Genomic DNA, 24,770 nt, shown 5'->3' with positions numbered 1-24,770 from the left:
AGCATTCAATGGGATTGGAAGCAACCTGCAGTGAGACAGTCCTGCCATTCGACTGAGGAATGTGCACTCGAAAAACCAACCTCACTCTGGTGTTCTTCCTGCCAATATCCGTCTCCCCTTTCCTCAGCTCGATATCAGCATTTCTCAATTTCAATATTCCAGCACAATCAATCCTACCGTAAAAAAAAAGTACCTCATTACAAAACAACATAATTCAGGGCAACTTATTGGGAGAGAATTTAAATTCCGTTCAAACAATTCAAATCAGGTCAACCTGAATTTAAGCAATGACCCTCAAACGAGAATACAAATTGTAGAGGCCACATGTTGAAGGTCAAGGGAGGTGTGTGGGGCAAATATTTAACACAGATTGAGTTGTAGGTACCTGGAACGGGCTGCAAGGAGTAGTGGTGGAAGCAGATACAACAGTAGCATTAAAGAGGCTTCTAATTGATAAATGAATATGCAGGGATGGAGGGAGATCTATCAGATGCAAGCAGCCGATTTTTATCTGGATTTGCACATCATGTTCAGCACAGACATGTGGGCTGTAAGACTTGTTCTTGTGCTGTATCTTAAAATGTCAACATATTCAGAAGTATTTACAGGTAATCCATAACTTTTCCCTGAAATGCATCAATGTGCAAATATCCTTTCACTTGGTCTGCACATAAAAAGACTGGGGTCTGGGGAATAAAACTGTCAATTCCTTCAGGGGAGAAGGCAACAAACTAAACTTTTATATTCACTGTCAATTGCCAAATTCAACTCTGAAAACATTCATCCACATTCTTATTGCAACAATGTAAAATTTCACATCAGCTAAGTAGAGATATGAACCACAGCTCAAGATTTCATCTTGTCATGTCTCAGGATGTGTTCACAAAGCTGCAGGTTCGACGGTGGAGAGTTGCACTGTAAACATATCATGACAGGACACTTGGGGTGAACACCAAAAGAAAATAACTCCACTTGAACTGTTAAATTGCACTGTGAAAAAATTGAAGTGGTGTCCTGTTTCTCCATGATACTTTTTAAATATTTCTGGAGTTAATTTAAGTGGATTAGCACTGTCTCTCAATCTGTTAAACCAGTCTTTGCTACATATTTGAACCCTCGGAACTGCTGGTCTTTGTGAAGCTGCTCGTCTGGAACTAGTTGTTTCTGGTTTCAGAAATTATCCAGAATCCTATTCAAAACTTGACCACTTCAAGCATCCCTGCCCCAGTATGAAATCCGATGAGTCTGGATTTCCTGCTTAAACATATCGGGGAAGCGTTCCAGTTCCCTTGTTAAGACTAAATGCTCAATAACTCTGCCAATAACTGATCAGGTGTAATGTTGTGCTCCATTCAATCTCTTCCACTTCAGTCTGTCTGACAGGAATCCCATTCACTATTTCCTGTCATTTTCTAAGAGTGAGCTGTCTAATAGTTTAAAAATATGCAGTCAAATGCCAATAAAAGAGATGTTGTCTTTTTGAGCTGTTGCTCATTACACACTGAACAAATATATTCTCTATAAAGAACTAGTGTAAAATACAACCAGGTTCTCTGTATTAGTCAGAGATTTGTTGATGTGGGAATGGAATGCAAATAGGACTGAAATGAACCTCTGCCAATTCATTTTTTTTAAGATAGCGAAAGCTCCCTTAACTCATTTTCAAGGGCTTTGCTCTCCCATGAATTTTTGTGTTTCTTTTAATTTAATTTTATATCAAATCATATGCTATTCACATGCTCAATCTGCTGAGCTGACTTGGTCATTTAAGGTCAGGTACTATAACAGATCCATCAGGAAACCTATTATGCACCATTTGTTGTCCTGGAAACAGGCCCAACCTGCTGAGAAGGAAGGACATGAATAACAAACTACCTCTAATTCATTTTACATTAAAAAAAGTTTGTCTTCACAAGAAAAAGTCCATTTTGGCCAACTGAAAAATAAGAGTTACTTTTTTTTCACAAGCAAGACACAGAAAGGGCCTTTCTCAATGACTGTACAAAATTCCCACAGTGAGTCCTTACAGCCTTCAAAGTTCAACATGAAATGCATACAACAGAGCTTCATTTGAGAAGTAGGGAGGTGAGATCACATTATCGACCTGGGAAAGAAAGTGAAACAAGTACAGTAAGAAATTAAGGTTTTAAAACATGAGCTGCAGACTGGTGAACTAAAATCATAGCGTTTACAAAGTGTCTGCTGAACTTCCTCTCTCCTGTCCAGTTTCTCTAAAATAGCCCAGTCTATGAATCTCCCTGTACTTTATACCAGAGTGATTCAGCAAAGTGGCATAATCGAGAAGAATGTATTTGCATTCCTCAGACTACTCTACAAAGCATCTTCTGTGCATGACTGAGCTGTTCACTGTAGCTTCCTTGACCCTGCGTATGAGGCTACTCCAACTTCAGCAGCTGGAAGCAAGCAGGCAGGAAATGACCGAAGACAAGTTACTGTTTCACATCTAAGACAAACATTCATAGCCTTTTATTACCTTCAGTGTAGAAAAATTATGATGTAATTTTATTAAAACAGCATTTGAAAGTCATTCTAAACATATTTTCTCCAGCCTTTTTAAGCTGCACTTGGATTACTTAACACAGGAAAAGTAACATCGGGTTTTCAAGATGCCCTTTATAAGTTGCCCTGCAAAATATTGAAAAGGCTGGATAGAGTGGATGTGGAGAAGCTCTTCCTGGTAGTGGGAGAATCGAGGACAAAGATGAGGAGAAATTTCTTTAGCCAAAGGGAGGTGAATCTACAGAACTTGCTGCCACAGTTGACCATAAACGTCAGCATTGAGTGTATTTAGAGGAGGCTGATAGGGTTTTTTTAGTAAGTGCGTCAAAGGTTATGGAGAGAAGGTAGAAGAAGGGGGTTGAGGGGAGCAGATTGAATGCTGAATAGGCCTAACTCTGCTCCGATAACTTACAGCCCTGTCCTATTTTATTTATTATTTAAAATCAGGTCATAGAGAATGAGATTGCATAAATTTCTGACCCTGTAATGGCTCTTGGACAAGGGAATGTTGAGAGAGCGAGCAAGGATTGAAATGATGAAGTTTTATGCATAACCATTAATTTTCGGAGAGTCAAACAATCAGGCAATTTTCACCTTAAGTAGGTGACAAATAGTGTTTTGTGAACTTTCCATCTAACAAGTGTCGAAGCGGATACTATTTTTTGGAGCACAAAATGCTTGCTTAGTCTATCTTGCAGTGCAGTACAGTGTCTGCAAAGGTAAAGGCAAACTTCCATTCATTTCCTTCATGTCTTTGAAATTATCAATTCAAATGAGATGATGGTACTTTCCATTGGCAACCTTTTAATGTCAAAATTGTATGGAGACACTAAATTAACTATTTGATAGGTTTGATAAATTCCCCTAACGTCGCCACACGAGCAGAAGAGAAGATCATATTTTTTTTTGCAAATTTGCTGGTCCTCTTTCAATGTGCATGCAAGTATTTTGTAAGAAAGCATTTCGAGATCCTAAGAAGATGCCTATCCAGGTACCTAGAACCAAAAATGTTCAGCAAATGTGCAAAACCATTTTTTTACAATTCAGATTTGAGGTGAAATCAGGTTGGAAATAACAATGCTATTGCCAACAACTGGGGAATGGACTTTTATTTAAAGTTGAGCATCCAAATATAGCATTGAAATGTCAACGTTCAGACAATGAACAGAGAAGATATGAAGATCCTACAGTGTGAATCAACAATTCACCACAGTGCTAATTTCAGGAAAAAAAAATGACCCCATCAGCATGTAACTGAATTTGAATTTCCAGGTTAAAATACATATGAGCAATGCAGTAGCAAAAATACATCGCTTTTAATACATTAACTAAGATATTTAGGAGACACAAAGTCAGTGTCAGAGTGAAAAATTTAAAAGATTTGCTGATATAGTCAACTGAGATCAGCCAAATTTGTTGACTAATTCATTCAATGTCGTGCAAAGTGAAATTAGTTTGAGATTCTTTCCTCTTTCTTTCTTGCTGGGGGCCAGGCATCACTAAAGGTGTGTCTGTCCACCTTATGGCAGGCAGAATGCAATTTATGTCATATTATCTGTTCTGTATTAAATGACAAAGAAATCTTGAAGCCCGGGACTTTGACAGCTGCTGCTAAGAGGCCTTCATTTCATCATTCTCTGTTAGGAGTAATACTCCACAAAATATTTGTAAAATATAGAATACACCATTAACAATGATAAAAGTAACATTCTTACACTGCTTTCATGTTGTTCTCTGGCAGAAGTGGGATTTCCAGAACTTTTGTATTCCCACAGATTTTCTCGTAGCTGGTGGTTGACACTGTTTTGCCAGTAATGCGATGGGCTTGGTAAAAGGCATGTGGTCTCAGGAGTCGCTCATCAGCTGTTCCAATGAATATGTGCAGGCTTAAAGGCTTGTTTTCCATATAGCCATGCAGCTGGTAAGAGATAAATTAACTTAATATCGGTGTGTTCAAAATTAAATCTTTACAGGCTTCTACACAAAACTGAAGATAGACTGGCATAGCTTTGAATTACAAATTAATGGAAGTCTTGATTTTATTATTGTTTTAAAACAACAAATTATTCTCAATTAGCATCAACAGTTACAATCTGAATTACAATCACATACAGAATTTGTACATGTTCCTGGATTTTAGAGACTTCTTTAAGTCCCATGAGAGTAAATTTAACAAAATGTGTTGAATCCTTCAATGCACGTTCCATCGATCCATTAGCAGAAAAGTCAACCAGCGTCAGCACCCTCTACTAGTAAAACATCTCTGGCACTGAGGCTTTAATTACACTGGACCATGAACATTTTGCTTCTTCAACACTTTTGGCTTATTTTCTGGATTTTGGGCAGCTGATCACGAAAATCACTTTAAAATATTCCTATCACATACTATTTTTTAGATATAACCTATTTTTGCGATTTCCTGTCACATTTTAAGTCTATTCAAGCAGAGAAAAACATGAAATGCAACATGTCATTGAAAATTCATTTTCTGCTTCACACTTGGACGTCTTCCCTGCTGATCTGGGTGCAGTCGGTGATGAACATGGTGAAAGGTTTCACCAGGACATTGTGACCGTGGAAAAGTGGAATCAGGGCAACTGGAATCCATCAGATGCAGAGTACAAACAAATCAGCGGCAAACCATTTTGAGGTCAGTTGAACAAACACAATGTGGCAACATCAATTATGCGATTAAACAGGATAAATTCAATAAATGTTCACTTCATGTTTCTCCAACTTGCTACGTAATACAGCAAATCTGAAATTATCTTTTGTGTTTAACTTGAAATTGCCTATCATAATCATCAATTTTTTTTCCAGAAAGCAAACATTTTGAAAAAAATTGCTGTCCAGTGTAACAGTTCTTGGAAGATACAAGGAGATTTCACAAGGGTGAAATCTCCAGCATAAGTGTTTTTATTTATCCAACTGCACGAAAACCAACAAGGTCGGGTCAGATACAGCAATGAGTTCTCTGAACCCTTCTCCATTAACAATGGCGAGAAGCAAGGCTGCGTTCTCGCACCAACCCTCTTTTCAATCTTCTTCAGCATGATGCTGAACCAAGCCATGAAAGACCTCAACAATGAAGACGCTGTTTACATCCGGTACCACACGGATGGCAGACTCTTCAATCTGAGGCGCCTGCAAGCTCACACCAAGACACAAGAGAAACTTGTCCGTGAACTACTCTTTGCAGACGATGCCGCTTTAGTTGCCCATTCAGAGCCAGCTCTCCAGCGCTTGACGTCCTGTTTTGCGGAAACTGCCAAAATGTTTGGCCTGGAAGTCAGCCTGAAGAAAACGGAGGTCCTCCATCAGCCAGCTCCCCACCATGACTACCAGCCCCCCCCACATCTCCATCGGGCACACAAAACTCAAAACGGTCAACCGGTTTACCTATCTCGGCTGCACCATTTCATCAGATGCAAGGATAGACAACAGACTCGCCAAGGCAAATAGCGCCTTTGGAAGACTACACAAAAGAGTCTGGAAAAACAACCAACTGAAAAACCTCACAAAGATAAGCGTATACAGAGCCATTGTCATACCCACACTCCTGTTCGGCTCCGAATCATGGGTCCTCTACCGGCATCACCTACGGCTCCTAGAACGCTTCCACCAGCGTTGTTTCCGCTCCATCCTCAACATTCATTGGAGCGCCTTCATCCCTAACGTCGAAGTACTCGAGATGGCAGAGGCCGACAGCATCGAATTCACGCTGCTGAAGATCCAGCTGCGCTGGGTGGGTCACGTCTCCAGAATGGAGGACCATCGCCTTCCCAAGATCGTGTTATATGGCGAGCTCTCCACTGGCCACCGTGACAGAGGTGCACCAAAGAAGAGGTACAAGGACTGCATAAAGAAATCTCTTGGTGCCTGCCACATTGACCACCGCCAATGGGCTGTTATCGCCTCAAACCGTGCATCTTGGCGCCTCACAGTTCGGCAGGCAGCAACCTCCTTTGAAGAAGACCGCAGAGCTCACCTCACTGACAAAAGACAAAGGAGGAAAAACCCAACACCCAACCCCAACCAACCAATTTTCCCCTGCAACCGTGTCTGCCTGTCCTGCATCGGACTTGTCAGCCACAAACGAGCCTGCAGCTGACGTGGACATTTACCCCCTCCATAAATCTTCGTCCGCGAAGCCAAGCCAAAGAGCCAAAGAGAGAAGAGTAAATAAAAAAAAGACTCAATCAATCTTTCCAACAAAGTGAACAACATCACTTGCACTGGCACCTTATTGCCTATCCATAAAATCATTGAGTTGTTACAGAAGATGCCATTAAGCCCAGCACGACTATTCTGGCTCGCTGTAAACTATTTATTCAGTCCCGTTCATCGCTCTTCCCCAACAGCTTTCTCAACTACTTTCTCTCAATTGGCTGCTCAATTTCTTTTGAAATTACAAATCTATTCTGTTTATTTCATCCTTGAAGGCAGTGAGTCACCAAATCACTTTCCATGTAAAAAGATCTTCTTTACATCTCCTTATATCTTTTGATCTTTCAATTTGTGTCATCAGAAGAAAAGTTGTTCATCTTTATCAAACTTTCTTTGCTTCTAAAAAAACAGTTGCACCTTGACATTGTAGTTGAGATTCCTCTTCCCAAAGCCCAATGAGTACATTTCTTCTTTACCCTCTCAAGGAAGGTCACGTCCTTTCTCACCTGGAGGTATCCATTTAAAAACTTGTTGCAACCTGACAGATTACATTTGTTTCCTTTACCATTTATTTAGACTCATTACATTTTTCAATTCATTTTCTTTACCAATATATTACTTTTTTTAAAGATCCTCAAATACATTTGGTTCTCCACTGCTTTTTGTAGATTTGTGTTTTCAGTTGAAAACACATGCCTGTTGCATGTTTAATCACACTGGTCTTATCCAGAAATTGCTCTCAGATGTGTCTCACCACAAGCAGAACAGACAGAGTTAAATGTTTCAGTGCTTTTTGGTTTCAGCAAAAAAAGGCCAATACTCTGATTTGTTAACTGAGTTTATTTAGAAAGCCCTGGTGCATGAGGGTTTAAACACAAAAACTGAGCACCAGGAATGCAGCTGCAGATGTTAAATTTAATTGGAAATATTTCTCGTAATCTAAACTTTAATTGAATAAACCTACAACGTTCAGGTTTACCTTTCATTTCCTCTCTGGTTCATACAGAGACAGCAGATTACAATTTATTTAAACTATCAAGATTCACAAAATGTAATCTGTGGTTGTTCTCCATTTTCCTTCAACAACTACCACATATTGCACTGAAAGGATTTAGGGACTTGCTGCAACAAACATTTCCTGTCCATATTTTCAAATTAACTGCTAACTTGAAGCAACCAGTAGTTGAGAGCCATTGATTCCATATTTCTCCTCCTTTAATTCATTCACAGCACATACACATTATTGGAGAGGTGAGGTGCTTTAATTATTTTGTACAATATGGGCTTAATGCTAGATCAGGATTCACTGTTCATCTTGGTTTGCAAAGATTAGTGGGGCTTTGATTGATACAACTGAGCGGATTGCTGGGTCATTCCAGAATAAGACAAGAACACAATTGAGGTGGGATTCCGACATGACTAGGTAAAATAATTGCTTTACTCTTTTCCCTAAAGGACTTCAGCAAAATAATTAGGTAAATATCAAAATCTGCCAGCTTCGTCTCTACCATTTATTTTCTAGTTCATTCCTCAAAAAGCATCGTGAAATAAAACAATATTTACTTTATTAACAGATCCTTTTAGATGGATCATGATCTAAAGGTGCAAAATTTCAATCAATACCTCTGAGAAGGCACTGGCATCATTAGGCAGTTCTAACGTCCTGTGGAAGTGTATCCCCAGAGTTTCCAAAACCCACTGATGATCATAAAAAGCAAGGTAATTGCTGTAGAACCCTTTTGAACTTGATCTTGTAACTTGACATGGCTATAAAACAGAACCAAGAAGCCATGCAAACCATTCAGACATGCAACATTTTTCTAAATTGCATCCATTCTCTTCCCACCTCTGAAACGCAGCAAGTATTGAATATAGAGAGCTCGAACATAAAGTTCCACGACATTTTCAATAATTTAAGATACCCACTTAAATTTGAAAATCAATATTGTCCCCCCCTTTAAAAACATTGGAAATTCAGACCATACAGGGCAGCACCACCACTGGTGTGGACTCAGGATTAACAGGGAGCTGTGACCCAGTGCTACTACTAACAGCTCGGTATGGGCTTCATATGGCCTGTTAAAGGAGCTGACTTTTTAATTTAAAATTCTGCAATCACAGGGTATAAGTCCACGATGACGACGCCTGTATCTGGGGGATAGGGTACCAGAAATGGGGAGAACACCCCTTTGAAGAGAAGAAGTGGAGACCATGCAACTGACCGTGACCATGCTGGTGGACCTATGAGGGGCTCTGTGGCTGCATCACACAGAGAGGCGGAAAGCTGTGGGTACTTGAGGTCAAAGGACTCACACCAGGCTGTGGGCTGCTGGAGTCTGGCTCATGACAAGTATCGGAACCAGGATTTAAAAGGGTGCTGGGAGCAAGGAGGGATCCTGAAGGGCCTTGAGCTCTGAAGGCTTTCTCATCGTGACAGAGGTTTGGATCTAGCTGCCGATGATTTGAACTGAACTGGAGTTTTGTGCCACTGCAGAGGCTGTGGGAATGCTGGAAGTGAATCCTCAGGGACTGTGAGGGGATTCTTTTTTGCTTCTCTTTCTCTGACTGTAAGGGGCACTGAGCAGTGCTAATGGCGAATCTTTGCCTTATGGCTGACTAAAGGCAATTTCATGTAACATTACATTTCTGTTTTATTACATGACCATAAATAGTATCTGATCTGAGAACATTTCTTTTTAAAATTTGGAAATACCCTTTATTAAAAGTCATTTTTTTGGTATCCCTGAAATTTTACTGTTTCTTCCCTAGACTTAACAAAATGAATTTGGTTATTAGTATGAATATCATAGAAAATTCCTGAAGGATTTACTAACTTGTTAGAGAAGGGACTTGTCCTGCGGAGAGGAACTAGTCTAACATAAAGCACCACTTACTAAGAGAAATGTTGCACCTGTTCTATTACAGAGAAGTCTAGAGGAACATGATACAGACTTTGATGAGATGAGGAAGTGTTGTTGATGTAAAGATAAGCAATTGATTTAATTAAGTCAACAAGAACCCAAACAGAAGACACAAGTTTGAAATCAAAAAGCCTAATTTAAAACTAATTTACATAGCCTGGAAGTTTCAATTCAGCCCCTACAACATCACCTGAGCAAGCTCTCCAAAAAGACAGGGTCAACACAAGCTGCCATCTTTCAACTCCAACGAAGCACATGGAATTGGTTCACCTGCAGATGAAGGATTTTATTTTCTATCTGGTTCTGACTCAAGTCAATGAACATCAATGCTGTTGAAGTGTAACTTGAAAGCCTGCAGATGCAATGATTGTAATATACACACAAAATTGCTGGCGGAACAAAGCAGGTCACAGCATTCATAAGAGGTAAAGATATTTAACCCATATTTCTGGCCCAAGTCCTCCTTCAAGGTAAGAGCAAAAAAGCAGGGAGTCACCTGAATAAAAAAGCTGGGTCAGAAGTGAAAAAAGGGCAGGAGAGCATTGTGGGGGCCAAACCGGGAGGCCTGGAAACAGAGCTGGAATCCACATGGCACAAGATGGTGGTAGAGGCACCTCTTACAAAGAACAATCAAGTAGTCTCACTTCCTGCTCTTTTATAAGAGAGCTGCAAAATAAAGTGGCTTGCATTTTTTACAACTGGCATTATAAATTTGACACATTGTAAAGCTGACTACTTCACTACTGTATTTTAATTGAAAAGTTGAACCTTAATTAGTTCTACATTTACAGTTATTGACTCCCTCTGGATGTGCACATTTTGCAAAAGCATTTATCTTTTAGCCACTCTTACATTCCATCAAGTACATTAAATGCCTTTCTCACCTAAACTTTTAATTAAAATGGTAGTAATGTTAGTTGAATCCAGACAATAACTGCATGATAGTTCGAATTAAATGGAATAAAAGAAATTAACAGAGGATGTGGCCTTTCAGTTGATAATTCTGTGAGAGCTCTTTCAAAGAGCAAATCATCCAGTCCCACTCACTGGCTTTTTAGCCATACTGGCATTTTGTTCTTCAAGCAATTTTCTAAATTTCTTTCGAAAGTCACTCTAAATTTACATTTGTGTTTAAAAGATGTTGCTTATTTTCTTGCCCAATTATTTGTTGGAAATTCAGCCATTGGAAACTATCTTTTCTTTATACTCAATTTACATAAACCAGCTGTGTTCAACTGGTAGGATCGTCACTTCAGAACAGGGCTCAAATCCAGCACTGTTAGTTATTGCATCAAATAACACAAGTGGCAACATCTGATGAATGATTTACTGTTAAATTCAACAACAATACAATGTACAACGGGAGCTCCTTGAAATGCGTCTGCGACCAGCCAAGTTCTGCTTTTTAACGAACATGCCTCACGGGGACTTGAGCATGCGCAATAGCGCTGTGGTGAGTATGGTGGCTGCAGCGGGTACAGAGCAGCCAATCAGACGGGTTGTCTACAAGCACCAAAGAGTTGAGTTCTGAAACTGAAGGTTCTGCCTTCAAGTTGAAATAATAAACCAATATCCCACTCACTCTCAGAGGAGGATTAATGGGCTGATGCCATTAATTAACTGTGGGGAGTTATTCCTAACTTTCTGGCCAATATTGCCCCCAAGCAGATTATCCAATCATTATCATGCTTGCACTGGTCGGAGTTTGCTGTGCAGAAACGGTCTGATAAATTTCCTTAATTACATCAGTAACTACACTTAAGAAAGATTTCGATGATTTTTATGTGCTCTTAGACAGGTTGCTACATTTCTCCAAGCCTTTTCTTTCTGTAAAATTTCTTCTGTCCCTTTTCTCTCCGAAGGAGAACAGCCCCTCCTTCTCCAATCTGCCTGAAATTGGAAACATTCTAGTCAATCCCTTTCTCTCTTCTAGTTTCCACTCCAATGCTTTCAACTCCTCCCTAACTCCTCCTTGGTGTCCAGAATGGAACACAATGCTACAGTTTGGTCTGTTGATGGTGTTGTCTCATCAGTGTGATAACACTATGCAAATAATTTGCAAAAGAGCTACATTTATTTTTATCTTCAACTGTTATGATCTGTTCCTACCCAAGGAACCTCATGGTTTAAAAAAAATTAAATCTATGATACTTTTAGAACTGAGTTTGAACATCACATGTTGCATTTATTTTGACTGATTGCATTGTATCATGAAAAGATATTTAGCAATATGGAAAATGAGATAAAAGCATCAGTGTCCTTTGAATTTTCAAGTTCAATATCTGAACAATGTTAGTATTATGGTTTGCAATTATTAAAATTCATAATTTAAAATCTAATAATCATATTTACATGGAGAATCAAAAATTGAATAACTTTTTGTTTTATCTTCTTCACACCCATAACCCTCTATTTTCCTGACATTCATGAGCCTGTATAAGAATCTTTTGTATGTCCCTATTGCACCAACCTCCACCACCACCCCTGGCAATGCATTCCAGGCATCCACTATTCTTTGTGTAAACTCCTGACTTCTCCCCTAAACTTTCCACCCTCACCTTACAAAGATGTCCTCTGGTATTTGCTACTGTTATCCTCAGAAAAAGGTACTTTATACATGCCTCTCATAATCTTGTAGACCTCTATTAAGTCACTTCGCATCCTGCTCTGTTAACCTTGCCTCATAAGGAATGTTCTGTAATTCAGGCAACATCCAAGTAAATCTCCTCTGCACCCTCTCCAAAGCTTCCATATCCTTCCTGTAATGAGGCGACCAGAACTGAACACAATATTCCAAGTGTGGTCTAGCCAGAGTTATAGAACTGCAACATTACCTCATAGCCTTTGGATTCAATCAATTGACTAATAAAAGACACCACACCATCAGCCTTCTTAACTACCCTATCAACTTGCTCAGCAATGTTGAGAGATCTGTGGATCTAGACTCCCAAGTCCCTTTGTTCTTTTGCACAGTTCTTGTCATAACCATGTACTCTAACTTCAAGTTCAACCTTTCAAAATGCATCACTTCACGCTATTCTGGATTGAACTCCATCTGCCAATTCTCCACCTGTCTCTGTATTCTATCTATATCCTATTGAACAACCTTCCACACTATCCAAGACACCTCCAACATTCTTGTCATCTGTAAACTTACTGACCCATTCTTCATTCAGGTCATTTATAAAAATCACGAAGAGCAGGGGTCCCAAAGAACTCCACCTCTAGGCAGAATATGTTCCATCTACTACTACCCTCAGCCAAGGTTCCACCGATTGCATGGCTTATGACTTTCTGAATAAGTCTACCATGGGTGAGCCTGTCAAATGCCTTACTAAAATCCATATACCACCACATCTACCTGTAAATCTCCCGTGTACCCTCTCCCTACCTTCATCAATTTCTTTTGTCATTTCTCAAAAAATATCAACAAGGCCCACAAGTCATGGCCTGCCCAACACAAAGAAATTATGTATCGCTGAGAAGACCATGCTTCTCTGAATTCTTGTAAATGCTATTCCTAAGAATCCCCTCCAATAGTTTGCCCACCACTGATGCAAGACTCACTGATCTATAATTCCTAGGATTCTCCCTATTACCATTTTTTAAACAAGGGGATTATATTTGCCATTCTCCAATCCTCCAGTATCGTCCCTATAGCCAGACAAGATGCAAAGTTCATTGCCAATGCCCCAGCAGTCTCTTCCTTCACTTCCTGTAGTAACTTGGGGTATATCTTGTTCGGTCCCAGGAACTTACCAATCTGAATATTTTTAAGAAGAACCACCCTTCTTCCTTCTTAACTTCAACATGCTCCAGCTCACAAGCCTGTTCTATACTGACCTCACATTAACTAAAGTCCCTCTCTCTGGTGAACAATGAACCAAAGTATTAATTTAGGACCTTTCCTACCTCCTTTGCATGTGGCCTTCTTTATCCTTAAACTGCCCTACTTTCAGTCATGCTTTAAAGAATCATGGCACATAATCAATAAAGGAAATCAGATAAATATTAAGAGAGAAAGTGAGCAGGTAAATGGAGATTATTCATAACTCATTTATAAAGTGGGTACAGACTATATGACCAATCAACTTTCTTTATTATGTACTTTTCTGATATTTTAAATCTAATACAATTTAGTGGTTCTAAATTGAGATCATCGGGGTTTGTTCACCAATGGATTTCAATCAACTTCCATGTCAAATATCCGGTGCTCTTCAGAGGCCTTTTTATTAGAATTCTGAAAGCAATTAATATTTTCCAGTTAGCTCATTGAGATGGTCTATGGATAGGGGTTTCTGTCACATTCTATTTTGTATTTGTGCGAATCTGGTGGGGGTGGTTTCTGTAACACAAATCCAGCTTTGGTCATAATATTCACACACCTTTAAATAAGCCATTTTCCAATGACATTCAAAAATTAATGCCCTTGCAACAAATGAATTCCAAGGGACCAACAAATGAACTCAGATTCTTGCTCCTCTTTAGGGACTGAGTCAAAAATAGTTTCCTATCTCATTTCCTGAAATCCAAGAAAAATAGTCCCTAACTTCTTGCATGTCTTTGTGTGAAACAAGTTAGTCTTTCATTAAACTTTGTCAGTGAAAGGCTGTTATAGACAATAATGAGATTTATGCTGCTTGAATCACTCTGATTTTAAACAATAAAGAGATCCTCTTCATATCACCTAATGCAGAGTATGAAGGAGCCAGATAACATAATATCACCCGAAAAAATTCACAGAATCACTCCAGGAACTGATTCTTAAATGTAGCTGTGACCCTGCTTGAAACCACCCAGTGAAATCCAGAGGCTTCATTCAGGAAAGAAAGAAAAGGTTTGGGGATTCACTGTTCTGGGATTACTCTTCAACCTTTCCAAACAGCTGCTTTCAATGTTGTTATTTAGTGGGGCTTTTGGCAGAAGTCATGGTTCCAATTTTTCTGACAGGAATGGAGGGCAGGACCCGGACAAAGCAAGGGGAAGAAATTACTTACAAAATCAACATACCACTCAAAAAGCACAGTTTACCTCAGCTGATTTTGCTGGTGGAATCAATTATTCTAGTTAAACCAGAAAAATAAAAGTAAACCAAATATGAGGAAAGGAGCAATAATTTCATTTTCACTTTCATGAACTGACAAGTGAAATGATTAATTTTTGCTGGGTGTTTTTTTTTTGGTCCATCCCAGGTTCCTGCTGTTCATTTGCTATAACCATGGCTCCAGCAGGAAGGTACAGGGGTCTCACTATCAAATGAGGCCGTAGTTTGGCCTGGTTTGAACACCCACGGTGTCTCCCTACCACGACAAAACACATGCTGTTAAGCTCCTGCAGAAACAAACAAAACTCAGGTAGGTAGAAAGTGATAAATTGTAGGCACTATGAATCTGAAATAAAAACCGAACATGATGGGAATAAAATCAACAGGGCTCAGTTGGTTCTGCAGGAAGATAATGTTTCAAATAAGTTCTTTTGAAATCTCATCAACGGCATCAATATTGACCTTCATTTTCCATTCATCCTCTTCTCTTGGTCTTTCATTTCCCCTCATCCCTTAGACACCCTTCCTTCAGCTCCCCACCACCCCTTCCCATCCTTTCTCCTATCAGACAGCATCTATCTCAGACCTCTGCCCCTATCAGCTCCTAGCTCCCTTCCTCTGCCTCCCACCTGCTAGCCTGTGCCCCCTCCACCACCCCCCCATCTTCTTATCTGTGCATCTGCCTCATTTTTGGCATATCCGAAGAAGGGCTCAGGCCCAAAATGTTGGACTGCCTTTTGCTTTCCAAGGATGCTGCTTTATCTGATGAGTTTCTCCAGGACTTTCAGGTAATACACTAGACCCCAACATCTGCAGATTTCTTGATTTCTTTTACCTCCTCTTGACCCACTTTATTTTTCTTAATAAGCTGCCTGACCTGCTGGGTATCTTCTCTGTCTTCATTCAAACTGTAATTGTAAATTTACATCCCGAAATAAATCACCAACCTTAAGTGGAAGGGATAAAATTAAGTTAAAACAAAATCAACTTTAATTTTACTGGTAAAATTTGCAATTGTTTAATAAAGGAAATGCATGTAATTACAATGATGTTTAAGGGAATTTCATATATGATGGGGTTAATCATATTTTACAGCAATTACAGAGAACCAGCACCAGGTGATAACGATTTCCCATTTTTTAGGTAATTCTCACTTCCTACTAATGACATCGGTACAACCCCCACTTATAATGATTTTAGGCACATCCTTTTTGTCATCTACGATCCTAGCAATGTGTAGGCTGCATATTTTATATCAAAAAGCCAATGAATGGAAAGTTCTAAACAATGTGCAGAATTCTAAATTGAAAAAACAAAACAGAAAGTTCAAGACAAGCCAGATGCAGATTTTATGAGAAGGAGTGGAATTATAGAAAATAAAAGCAACGGAATCAATCATTCAGTAAATTATGGCCCACCATGATATTCTTTTCAATCAAAGACCAAGTCAGAAGTATAAACTTGCATACAACATTTAGATCATAGAGCCAAGCCGTTCCACTAATGCAGAAGAAACAAGACAGCAAAAGCCCGTAAAGCCTGAGAACAGCAAAAATGGATAGCATTTGCTTCTTCTTTCATATTTAAACAGTTTTAGTCTTTGCATTGTTGGTTTAAAATTATATCTCTTTTCCAAAGTTATGCTGGTTTACAAAGCTGAAGTCAGCTGTTCACATTTTACGACGTTACTGCAAAGGATAGCGATCCAACATTGCTGGCCTGGCTACAAGGGGAATAATAACTTGGAGGGCAGAGAATGTAAAAAGATGTGAGCAAATCCTCAAACAGCGTGTCAATAAAACCCTTCCTCCATTGTTCCTTCAACTATTCCTTGAATTGGTGGAAAGAATTCATAAGGGTTTTCTTTGTCAGATACAATATAAAACAAAACTCATTGTGACTTCTTTTAAATCTGTTTTCAGGAGTTGCCTCATCTGAGTCCTGGATACACAACTTACAGTGAATTATTGCAGATTCTAAATATTCTGAAGTGCTTCATTCCATCTCTTCAGCTATTTAGGTCCTAAACCCTCAACTTTGTTTCCTTAAAGCTATTTACCTAATTGCCCTTCATTCAATGAGCTCTGGGCCATTCTGTTCTAATGAAGGACTTTGTAATATTTCATCATCTCAAAAGTACTGCAAAAATGGTCAATAGCATTTTCTGATTTAAAAAAATCAAATTCTAATATCCCATGACTATGTGTTGCAATGATTTGTCACATTTACATTTTTATGATAGCTCCTGTAATCCTGCGCAGATTTTCTTTTCCATTCGTTACTTTTAACCACGGAGCTTGGTGAGATTGTAAGATAATAATATAATCCACCCTCAAGTTTGTTTCCATTTAATTCTGAGTCTCTGCGTGCACACATCCTTTCATCCTGAATGCATCTAGTTTTATTTCCTCATCCTTTCACTTACAACTTACTGTTTCACACGTGATCTGACCATCTCTTCCCCTTGGTCGCTGCACTTCACAAATTCACATACGTGCCACACATGTATATCATGCTACCATAATAGGAAACATGATAGGTCTGTTGCAAGCCATTATTGAAGTATTTTAGTCAAAAATAAATCTTAATCATTCTTCCACACTTTTTTTTCTTTTTCAAAGAGACTTTAAGAACCAATCACAATTGTGTAATGAGAGCAATTATAACATTGTTTTCAGCCCTAAAACTAGTTTGTTCCAGATTACATGTGCCTTGGGTTTGCAGAAGGCTGAGACTTCTATCTTAACCAAAAAGGAAGACATAAAATGAAAAAAAAAATAGATCATTGTTGAAGAATGTGAATCCAGCTCATGTTCAGCTCACAGGAAAAAAAATCAAAACAAGAGGGCAACCAAATACTATGCAAAAGTAGGCAATGAAGAGGCCACAGATCTATCAGAACGTTCTGAGAATGAGTGAAGAATATTGCAGCATTATCCAGAGCCTAAAACCATTTGTCTCTGATACAGCAACTGTCAGCTCATGAGCTATATTTTTCTCAGATGCGCAAACCTTCACCAATCTTGAATCACTGATCGAAGGCACACAAAACATTTCAATTGCTGGAACAAAAAACAACCTGCTGCAGGAACTCAGTGGTTGAGGAGCATCAGTGGAGAAAAAAAATGCTTGACGTACAAATTGAAATCCTCCATCGAGACAGGATGCCCCTGTTCTCCAGTGGGTTGCTTTTTGCTCACTCTGACTGATACTGCTGTGTCTGCCAGTGTTCCAGTCAGCATTACATGTGGCAGCCTGGCTTTCATTGTATGTTTGCCATCGAAGTATGTGCACTGGACAACTGTTGAATCATAAACACCTTTGTTTTGCACCCTGTACAAGACTCTGCCACAGAATGAAGGTATCCTGACATAGCCCTGTTTGTATCAACGGTAGCCTACGTAGGAAACCGTGCATCTGGGCCTCCATTGAAGAAGACCGCAGAGCCCACCTCACTAACAAAAGACAAAGGAGGAAAAACCCAACACCCAACCCCAACCAACCAATTTTCCCCTGCAACCGCTGCAACCGTGTCTGCCTGTCCCGCATCGGACTTGTCAGCCACAAACGAGCCTGCAGCTGACGTGGACATTTACCCTATCCATAAATCTTCGTCCGCGAAGCCAAGCCAAAGAAGAAGCCTAAGTAGGAAAGGTAGTGAAGAAAGCATACAGGATGCTTGCCTTCATTAGACCAGGCACTATGTGTAAGTGAAGGGGAGTTCTAGTACAATTTCAAAAAACATTGGTTAGGCCACAGCTAGTCATACTACAGGAACAACTACAAAACTATAACCACAATGTAAAATACTGAGGGGTGTGGTTTGAGAGCTTGTGGGTCAAGACTCAGGGCTCAGGTTCTCAACAGATTAAGGAGGATGATAGGTGAGTAAGGGATATCCAAAACCAGAATGACACATTTAAAGGTGAGGTTTAGAGAGGATCTTTTTACCTAGGAGGTGGATGTAATCTGGAAATCACTGCCAAAGGAGGTGGGAGAGGAATGTGTTCTCACAACATTTAGGAAGCATCAGAATCAGGATTTGAATCACCAACGACATAATTGCCTAGAAACCATGTGGTGCTATCGATAGGTAATGGATGCTTGGCCAGGGCACGGACCTGGATGAGCTGGGCGCGGACCTGGATGAGCTGGGCGCGGACCTGGATGAGCTGGGCGCGGACCTGGATGTGCTGGGCGCGGACCTGGATGTGCTGGGCGCGGACCTGGATGTGCTGGGCGCGGACCTGGATGTGCTGGGCGCGGACCTGGATGTGCTGGGCGCGGACCTGGATGTGCTGGGCGCGGACCTGGATGTGCTGGGCGCGGACCTGGATGAGCTGGGCGCGGACCTGGATGTGCTGGGCGCGGACCTGGATGAGCTGGGCGCGGACCTGGATGTGCTGGGCGCGGACCTGGATGAGCTGGGCGCGGACCTGGATGATCTGGGCGCGGAACTGGATGTGCTGGGCGCGGAACTGGATGTGCTGGGCGCGGACCTGGATGAGCTGGGCGCGGACCTGGATGATCTGGGCGCGGACCTGGATGTGCTGGGCGCGGACCTGGATGTGCTGGGCGCGGACCTGGATGTGCTGGGCGCGGACCTGGATGTGCTGGGCGCGGACCTGGATGTGCTGGGCGCGGACCTGGATGTGCTGGGCGCGGACCTGGATGTGCTGGGCGCGGACCTGGATGGGCTGGGCGCGGACCTGGATGGGCTGGGCGCGGACCTGGATGGGCTGGGCGCGGACCTGGATGTGCTGGGCGCGGACCTGGATGAGCTGGGCGCGGACCTGGATGAGCGGGGCGCGGACCTGGATGAGCGGGGCGCGGACCTGGATGAGCTCGGCATTGATCTGCATGAGCTGGGCAAGAGGCCATGTTTCTCTGCTTTTTGCTCCACGCTAATAGAAAAAATGTGCAGGTCACCAGATGAAATGCAATAGCCATTATTTTCAGTAAAAACACAAAATCTTGGACAAACTCAGCAGGTCAAACAATGTCCTTTATGTTGCAAAGGTAAAGATAGAGAACTGACATTTCAGGTTTGAGCCCTTCATCAGAGTATGAGAAAATTCTGGCAGGCATCCGAACTAAAGAATAGAGGTGGTGGGGATGGAGAGGCAAAGGCAGGAGATGATAGGTGAAGAAAGGAAGGAAGGGACAGCAGCAATGGGGGGGCGGGGGGGGGAGGGATGGTTGGGTGGGTGGAGGAACTGGAAAGACAATAAAAGGGGGAGGGGGGAGAGAAAAGACGAGCAGGTTAGTGGAAAGCAGTAAAGTTGACGTTGAATGCGGCGCAGACGAACAATAAGGTGGTGTTCCTCCAATCTGCAGGTGGACAGGGTGGGATTGTACACAAGGCCATGGACAGACATGTGAGTGTAGGAGTGTGACCTGGAATTGAAATGGTTGGCCACTGGGAGGTGAATGGAGTGGAGGTGCTCAGCGAAACGATCTCCCAGTCTCTCTATTGTAGAGAAGGCCACAAAGGGTGCACCGGATGCAGTAAACAATCCTCTGGATGTACAGGTGAAGTGTTGCTTTTCTTGAAAGGCCTGTTTGGGACCTCAGATCGTGGTTAGGGAGGAGGTGTTGGCGCACTGTTGCACCACCTGCGGGCACAGGGGAAAGTGCTGGGGGTGCGATGGGTGGGGAGGGATGAGTGCACGAGGGAACGCGGAGGGAGTGGTCCCTGCAGAAAGTCGAGAGGAGAAGGAAGAATATGTCTGGCGATGAGACCATTATTTTTAGACAAGTTTAAGTCACTTTGGAAACTTCCGCAGGCATTCCCAGATATGATTTTCATGTAAGTTGCATCAAATTTCCATTATTATTGTGCACCCACTGATCCTCTGGATCTTAACTGGATAGCACTTCCCTGAATTCCCATTAAAGTAGCTTCACAATTACCTCTTAACTTTGAACAACCCTTTCCTTGTAGCAGCCTACCCATCTATCCCTTAATCTGTTGACTAGCCTAATCCTGAACCCTGTCCCCCCAATCTTCCATCAGCTCAGGTTCTGACTCCCCACCCAGGAAAGTATAGACTGATGAGCCTGATGACAGTACTAGGTAAATTATTGGAAGGTGTCCTAAGAGATCGGATATACAAGTATTTGCATATCCAGGAAGTGACTACAGACAGTCAACATGGCTTTGTGTGTAGTAGGTCGTGTTTAACCAAACTCATAGAGTTTATCGAGGAGGTTACCAGGAATGTTGATAAAGAAAAGGCTGTGGATGTTGTCTACATGGATTTTAGTAAGGCCTTTGATAAAGTCCCACATAGGAGGTAAGTCAGAAAGGTTCTGATGCTTAGTATTCAAGGTTAAGTAGTGGACTTTATTCAATAATGACTAGATGAGAGAAGTCAAAAAGTAGTGGCGCACGATTGCTTCTCAGACTGTGACTATTGGTTTTCCTCAGGGGTCGGTGCTGGGACCATTGTTGTTTTTAGTCTATATCAATGATCTGGATAATAATGTGGGAAATTGGATCAGCAAGTTTGTTGATGACACTAAGATTGGAGGTGTTGTGGACAGTGAGGCAGATAGTGGACCAGCTGGAAAAATGGGCCAGAAGATGGAAGATGGAATTTAATGCAGACAAGTGTGTGGTGATGTATTTTGGAAGGAGAAACCAAGAGAGGACATGTACAGCAAATAGATGGGCACTGAGCAGTGCAGGAGAACAGAGCAATCTGGGATTACAGGTACAGTTGTGTACTATTTTAGTGTATTGAGTGTGCTGTGGAACTTGTACTTTTGATAATTATTGTAACTTTCTTCCTGATCTGCTAGCACACTTTATAATTGTATTGTTCAATTTTTTTATTGTAAAATATCAATAAAAATTTTTAAAAGGGGTGTCACAGGTGGACAGGGTTGTAAAGAGAGATTTTGGCATCTTGGCCTTTATAAATCAAAGTATATTGTTGAGAATGGGAGTTTGGATGTTATGGCAAAATTGTAAATGTCATTGGTGAGGCCAAATTTGGAATATTGTGTGCAGTTTTGGTCACTGAACTACAGGAAGGATATCAATAAGATGGAAAGAGTGCAGAGAAGATTTACTAGGATGTTGCATGGAAAGGTTCAACAAGTTAGAATTTTATTACCTGAAGCATAGAAGAATGTGGAATGAGCTACCAGCTGAATTGGTGAATGTGGACTCAATTTTCCCATTTTAAGAAGATTTTGGACAGGTATATGAATAGGAGGGGGATGGAGGGCTACGGACTCGGTACAGGTCAGTGACACTAGGCAGAATAATAGTTTGGCACAGATCGAAGGGCCTGTTTTCTGTGCTGCAATGTTCTATGGTTCTAACTTCCTACTCACTAATCAGCAATATCCAAAGGTCTTTAATGCCTGATTTCCATCCACACGCACTAAACTGATCACCAAAGAAAACCTGTTTACAGACACCCAATTTTGATCCCACCTATCTGTAAAATACCTGCTATCCTGATAACGACCTGAACCAAACCTGGATGCTGCTTGATTCCCGAGCTCCCAAAGTGGTCTCCCACCTGATCATTGACCTGACCTTAGACCCTGATCCTCCCATACCTTTAGCCCAACCAGCACTGGATCCCACCAAACCCATATTAAGATTCCAAACCCTTTGCTTCTCTTTCTCGTATTGTTAGGGTGACTGGGCAATGTTGATGGTGACTGTTTGCCATACACCAGGCAAAAGTTAAAATATATCATATATGTTACATTTTTAATGTATTATTATATAACACTCATGACACACCTGACCATCCAGGCCCATCTGATCAAATAGCCAAATCTACTAAATCTGTGGTTTGCCAGATCAGCAACTTATTGCCATCTCCAAACCCCTCCACCGTTGCTTAACTGATTTTCTAGCCTGACTTGACACAACACAAGGACCTTATTGACCCTATAGCTGCCAGCTTTCTCACCTGGCATCTCCAGTCTCAGCCCCAAAGGGCACATTTTAAAAGCAAAAGTGCAGTGTTTTTGAGTTAATGTCCATTCTTACACTTGTTCCTGGACTTAGCCTTTTGCTTTCTCCTCCCCTCTATAATTTTTAATTATTTATAGTATAGTTCTCACATCCAAATGAAATAATCGCTCTGCTTTCCTTCTCCACAGATGCTGACTGATCAGCGGAATATTACAAGCATTTTATATTGTTTAAAGTGTCCTTTGATCTTTCCACAAAATTAATCCTGAGCTTCAGGGGAAAAAAAACATGTAGATCAAATGTCTGTTTCAATTAAAAGTTTGAACAACTTTATTAGAAGCAATCCTGTTCCTTTGCCCTTTCAATGTCTTTCAATAAGGAGATGATCTTACATTTCAACTCCACAAACCCAAAACTATTCCATATTCATTCATTATTCCAGTACCTATGAATCTATTGATCTCCACCTTGAATATAATAATTGAGGCAGCATTCACATTCCAGGCAAGTACTCTGCTGGATAAAAGTAGAACATTCATTTGGCATTCTTTGATCATTAAGTGTATTACCTGGACCACAGGATGGCCACCACTCGGTGCTTTGACTGCTCCGCGGCTGCCTTCAGTTTCATAGTGTGCTCGGTGGTGAGGTTTTGGCTGTATCTCAATCTGCAGTTTGTATTGTCCTGATAGATTTGGCAGCTGCCACTCCAGAGGTGGCAAAGAAGAAATACTGTAAAATAATAATATCATTTGTATGATTTATTTGCATCAACAAATAAATAGGTTCACATTTTTGGTACCTATAAATGAAATGCTAAGTTTATTGAATATTGTGGATTGATCTTATCTTTTTCCTTAGACTCTGTAAACTTTCTGTGGTGATACATAATATTCAGTCATAGTTTCCTAAAGAAAGAATGTTTTCCTTGTTTAGTTCTTCCTCTTAATAATCAATGAACAACCTACATCTCAAACTACACCAGTTCAGGTGAGACTGGGTTTAAATCACAGTGGCAAATGGAATTTTTACGAGTTAAATCCCCACCCTAACTGAAATTTCTCTTCACTATCTGTCACATCTTTAGGCCAGTTGCACAATATGAAAGATCATCTTAAAGCAGCAGCTTCCATTTGTGGATCATCTTTCATAACCTCAGATCAGTTTTTTTCCCCTTTATGCCAGATATTGAACCCTAATGTTACAACCAATGGTGGCAAATAGAATTTAACTCAGACAAAAGTGAGATGTTGCATTTTAGTAAGTTAAGCCAGGACAGGACTTGCACTGAAAATGGTAGGGCCCTGGATGGTGTTGTAGAACAGAGAAACCAAGGGGCCCAAGTACATGGTTTTTTATGCAGGTGAGCAGCGTGGTGAGGAAGGTGTTTTATCTTCATTGCCAAGGTGTTGGGTAGAGGTAGTAGGAAGTCATGTTACAACTATATATTGGTGAAAATGGCAAATTGACCAGAATGTTACCTGGATTGGAGAACGTATCTTATGAGGCAAAATTAACAGAATTAGGGCTTTAGGGCTTTTCTCGATGGACCAAAGAGGATGAGAGGTGACTTCATCGAAGTCTGCAAGATTAGGAGAAGCACAGATAGGGCAGACAGCCAGAACCTCTTTTCCTGGGTAGAAGTAGCAAACCAGAGGACATCTGTGCAAAGTGAGGGGATGAAAGTTTAGGGGAGATATCAGGGGCAAGTTTTTTTTTAAACACAGAGAGTAGTAGGTGCATGTATGGTCAGGGGTGGTGGTGGAAGCTGGTACAATAGACATTTAAATAACTCTTAGACAGGGACATGGATACAAGAAAAATGTGTGAGGTAGGAAAGGTTTCATATGTTGAGTAGGTTTGTCAGGGCCAGTACAACATCATGGGCCTTGTAAGGTTCTATGTTATCAGGACTGGAGACCTTAAGTCATAAGAAGACGATTTCTTTCCCTCTGGAGACTAGGAGACGAAGGGGTGACTTTATCAATAAAATCATAAGGAGCAAATGATAAGGTCAATTGTCATGGTATTTTTCCCCAGGAAGGGGAATCTAGATTGAAGGTGGGGGGGGGGGGGGTGGGGGTGGGGGGAGGGGGAAGATTTTAAAAGGGAACTGAGGGACAACTTTTTCCATAAGTGGTAAGTAAGTGGAATTAGTTGCGAGTGAAAGTGATTG

At 41.0% G+C, this 24,770-nt stretch overlaps 1 protein-coding gene across 3 annotated transcripts in view; it reads right to left on the bottom strand.

The window, feature by feature from the left end:
* Nucleotides 1-24,770, bottom strand: part of nfatc2a (nuclear factor of activated T cells 2a) — a 157,557-nt gene that overhangs the window by 95,814 nt on the left and 36,973 nt on the right. For all 3 annotated transcript variants that reach the window (XM_069883607.1, XM_069883605.1, XM_069883606.1), the window contains exons 3-5: nt 23,164-23,326; nt 4,236-4,438; nt 1-173 (exon numbers count right to left, since the gene is read on the bottom strand). In XM_069883607.1, the coding sequence (XP_069739708.1) occupies nt 1-173; nt 4,236-4,438; nt 23,164-23,326 (539 nt within the window). The remainder of the gene's footprint in view (nt 174-4,235; nt 4,439-23,163; nt 23,327-24,770) is intronic.

Source organism: Narcine bancroftii, chromosome 6 (genome assembly GCF_036971445.1).
Source record: "Narcine bancroftii isolate sNarBan1 chromosome 6, sNarBan1.hap1, whole genome shotgun sequence".
Lineage (NCBI taxonomy): Eukaryota > Metazoa > Chordata > Chondrichthyes > Torpediniformes > Narcinidae > Narcine > Narcine bancroftii.
The sequence above is the reverse complement of the archived record's forward strand: the minus strand, read 5'-3'. Positions and strand labels throughout refer to the sequence as shown.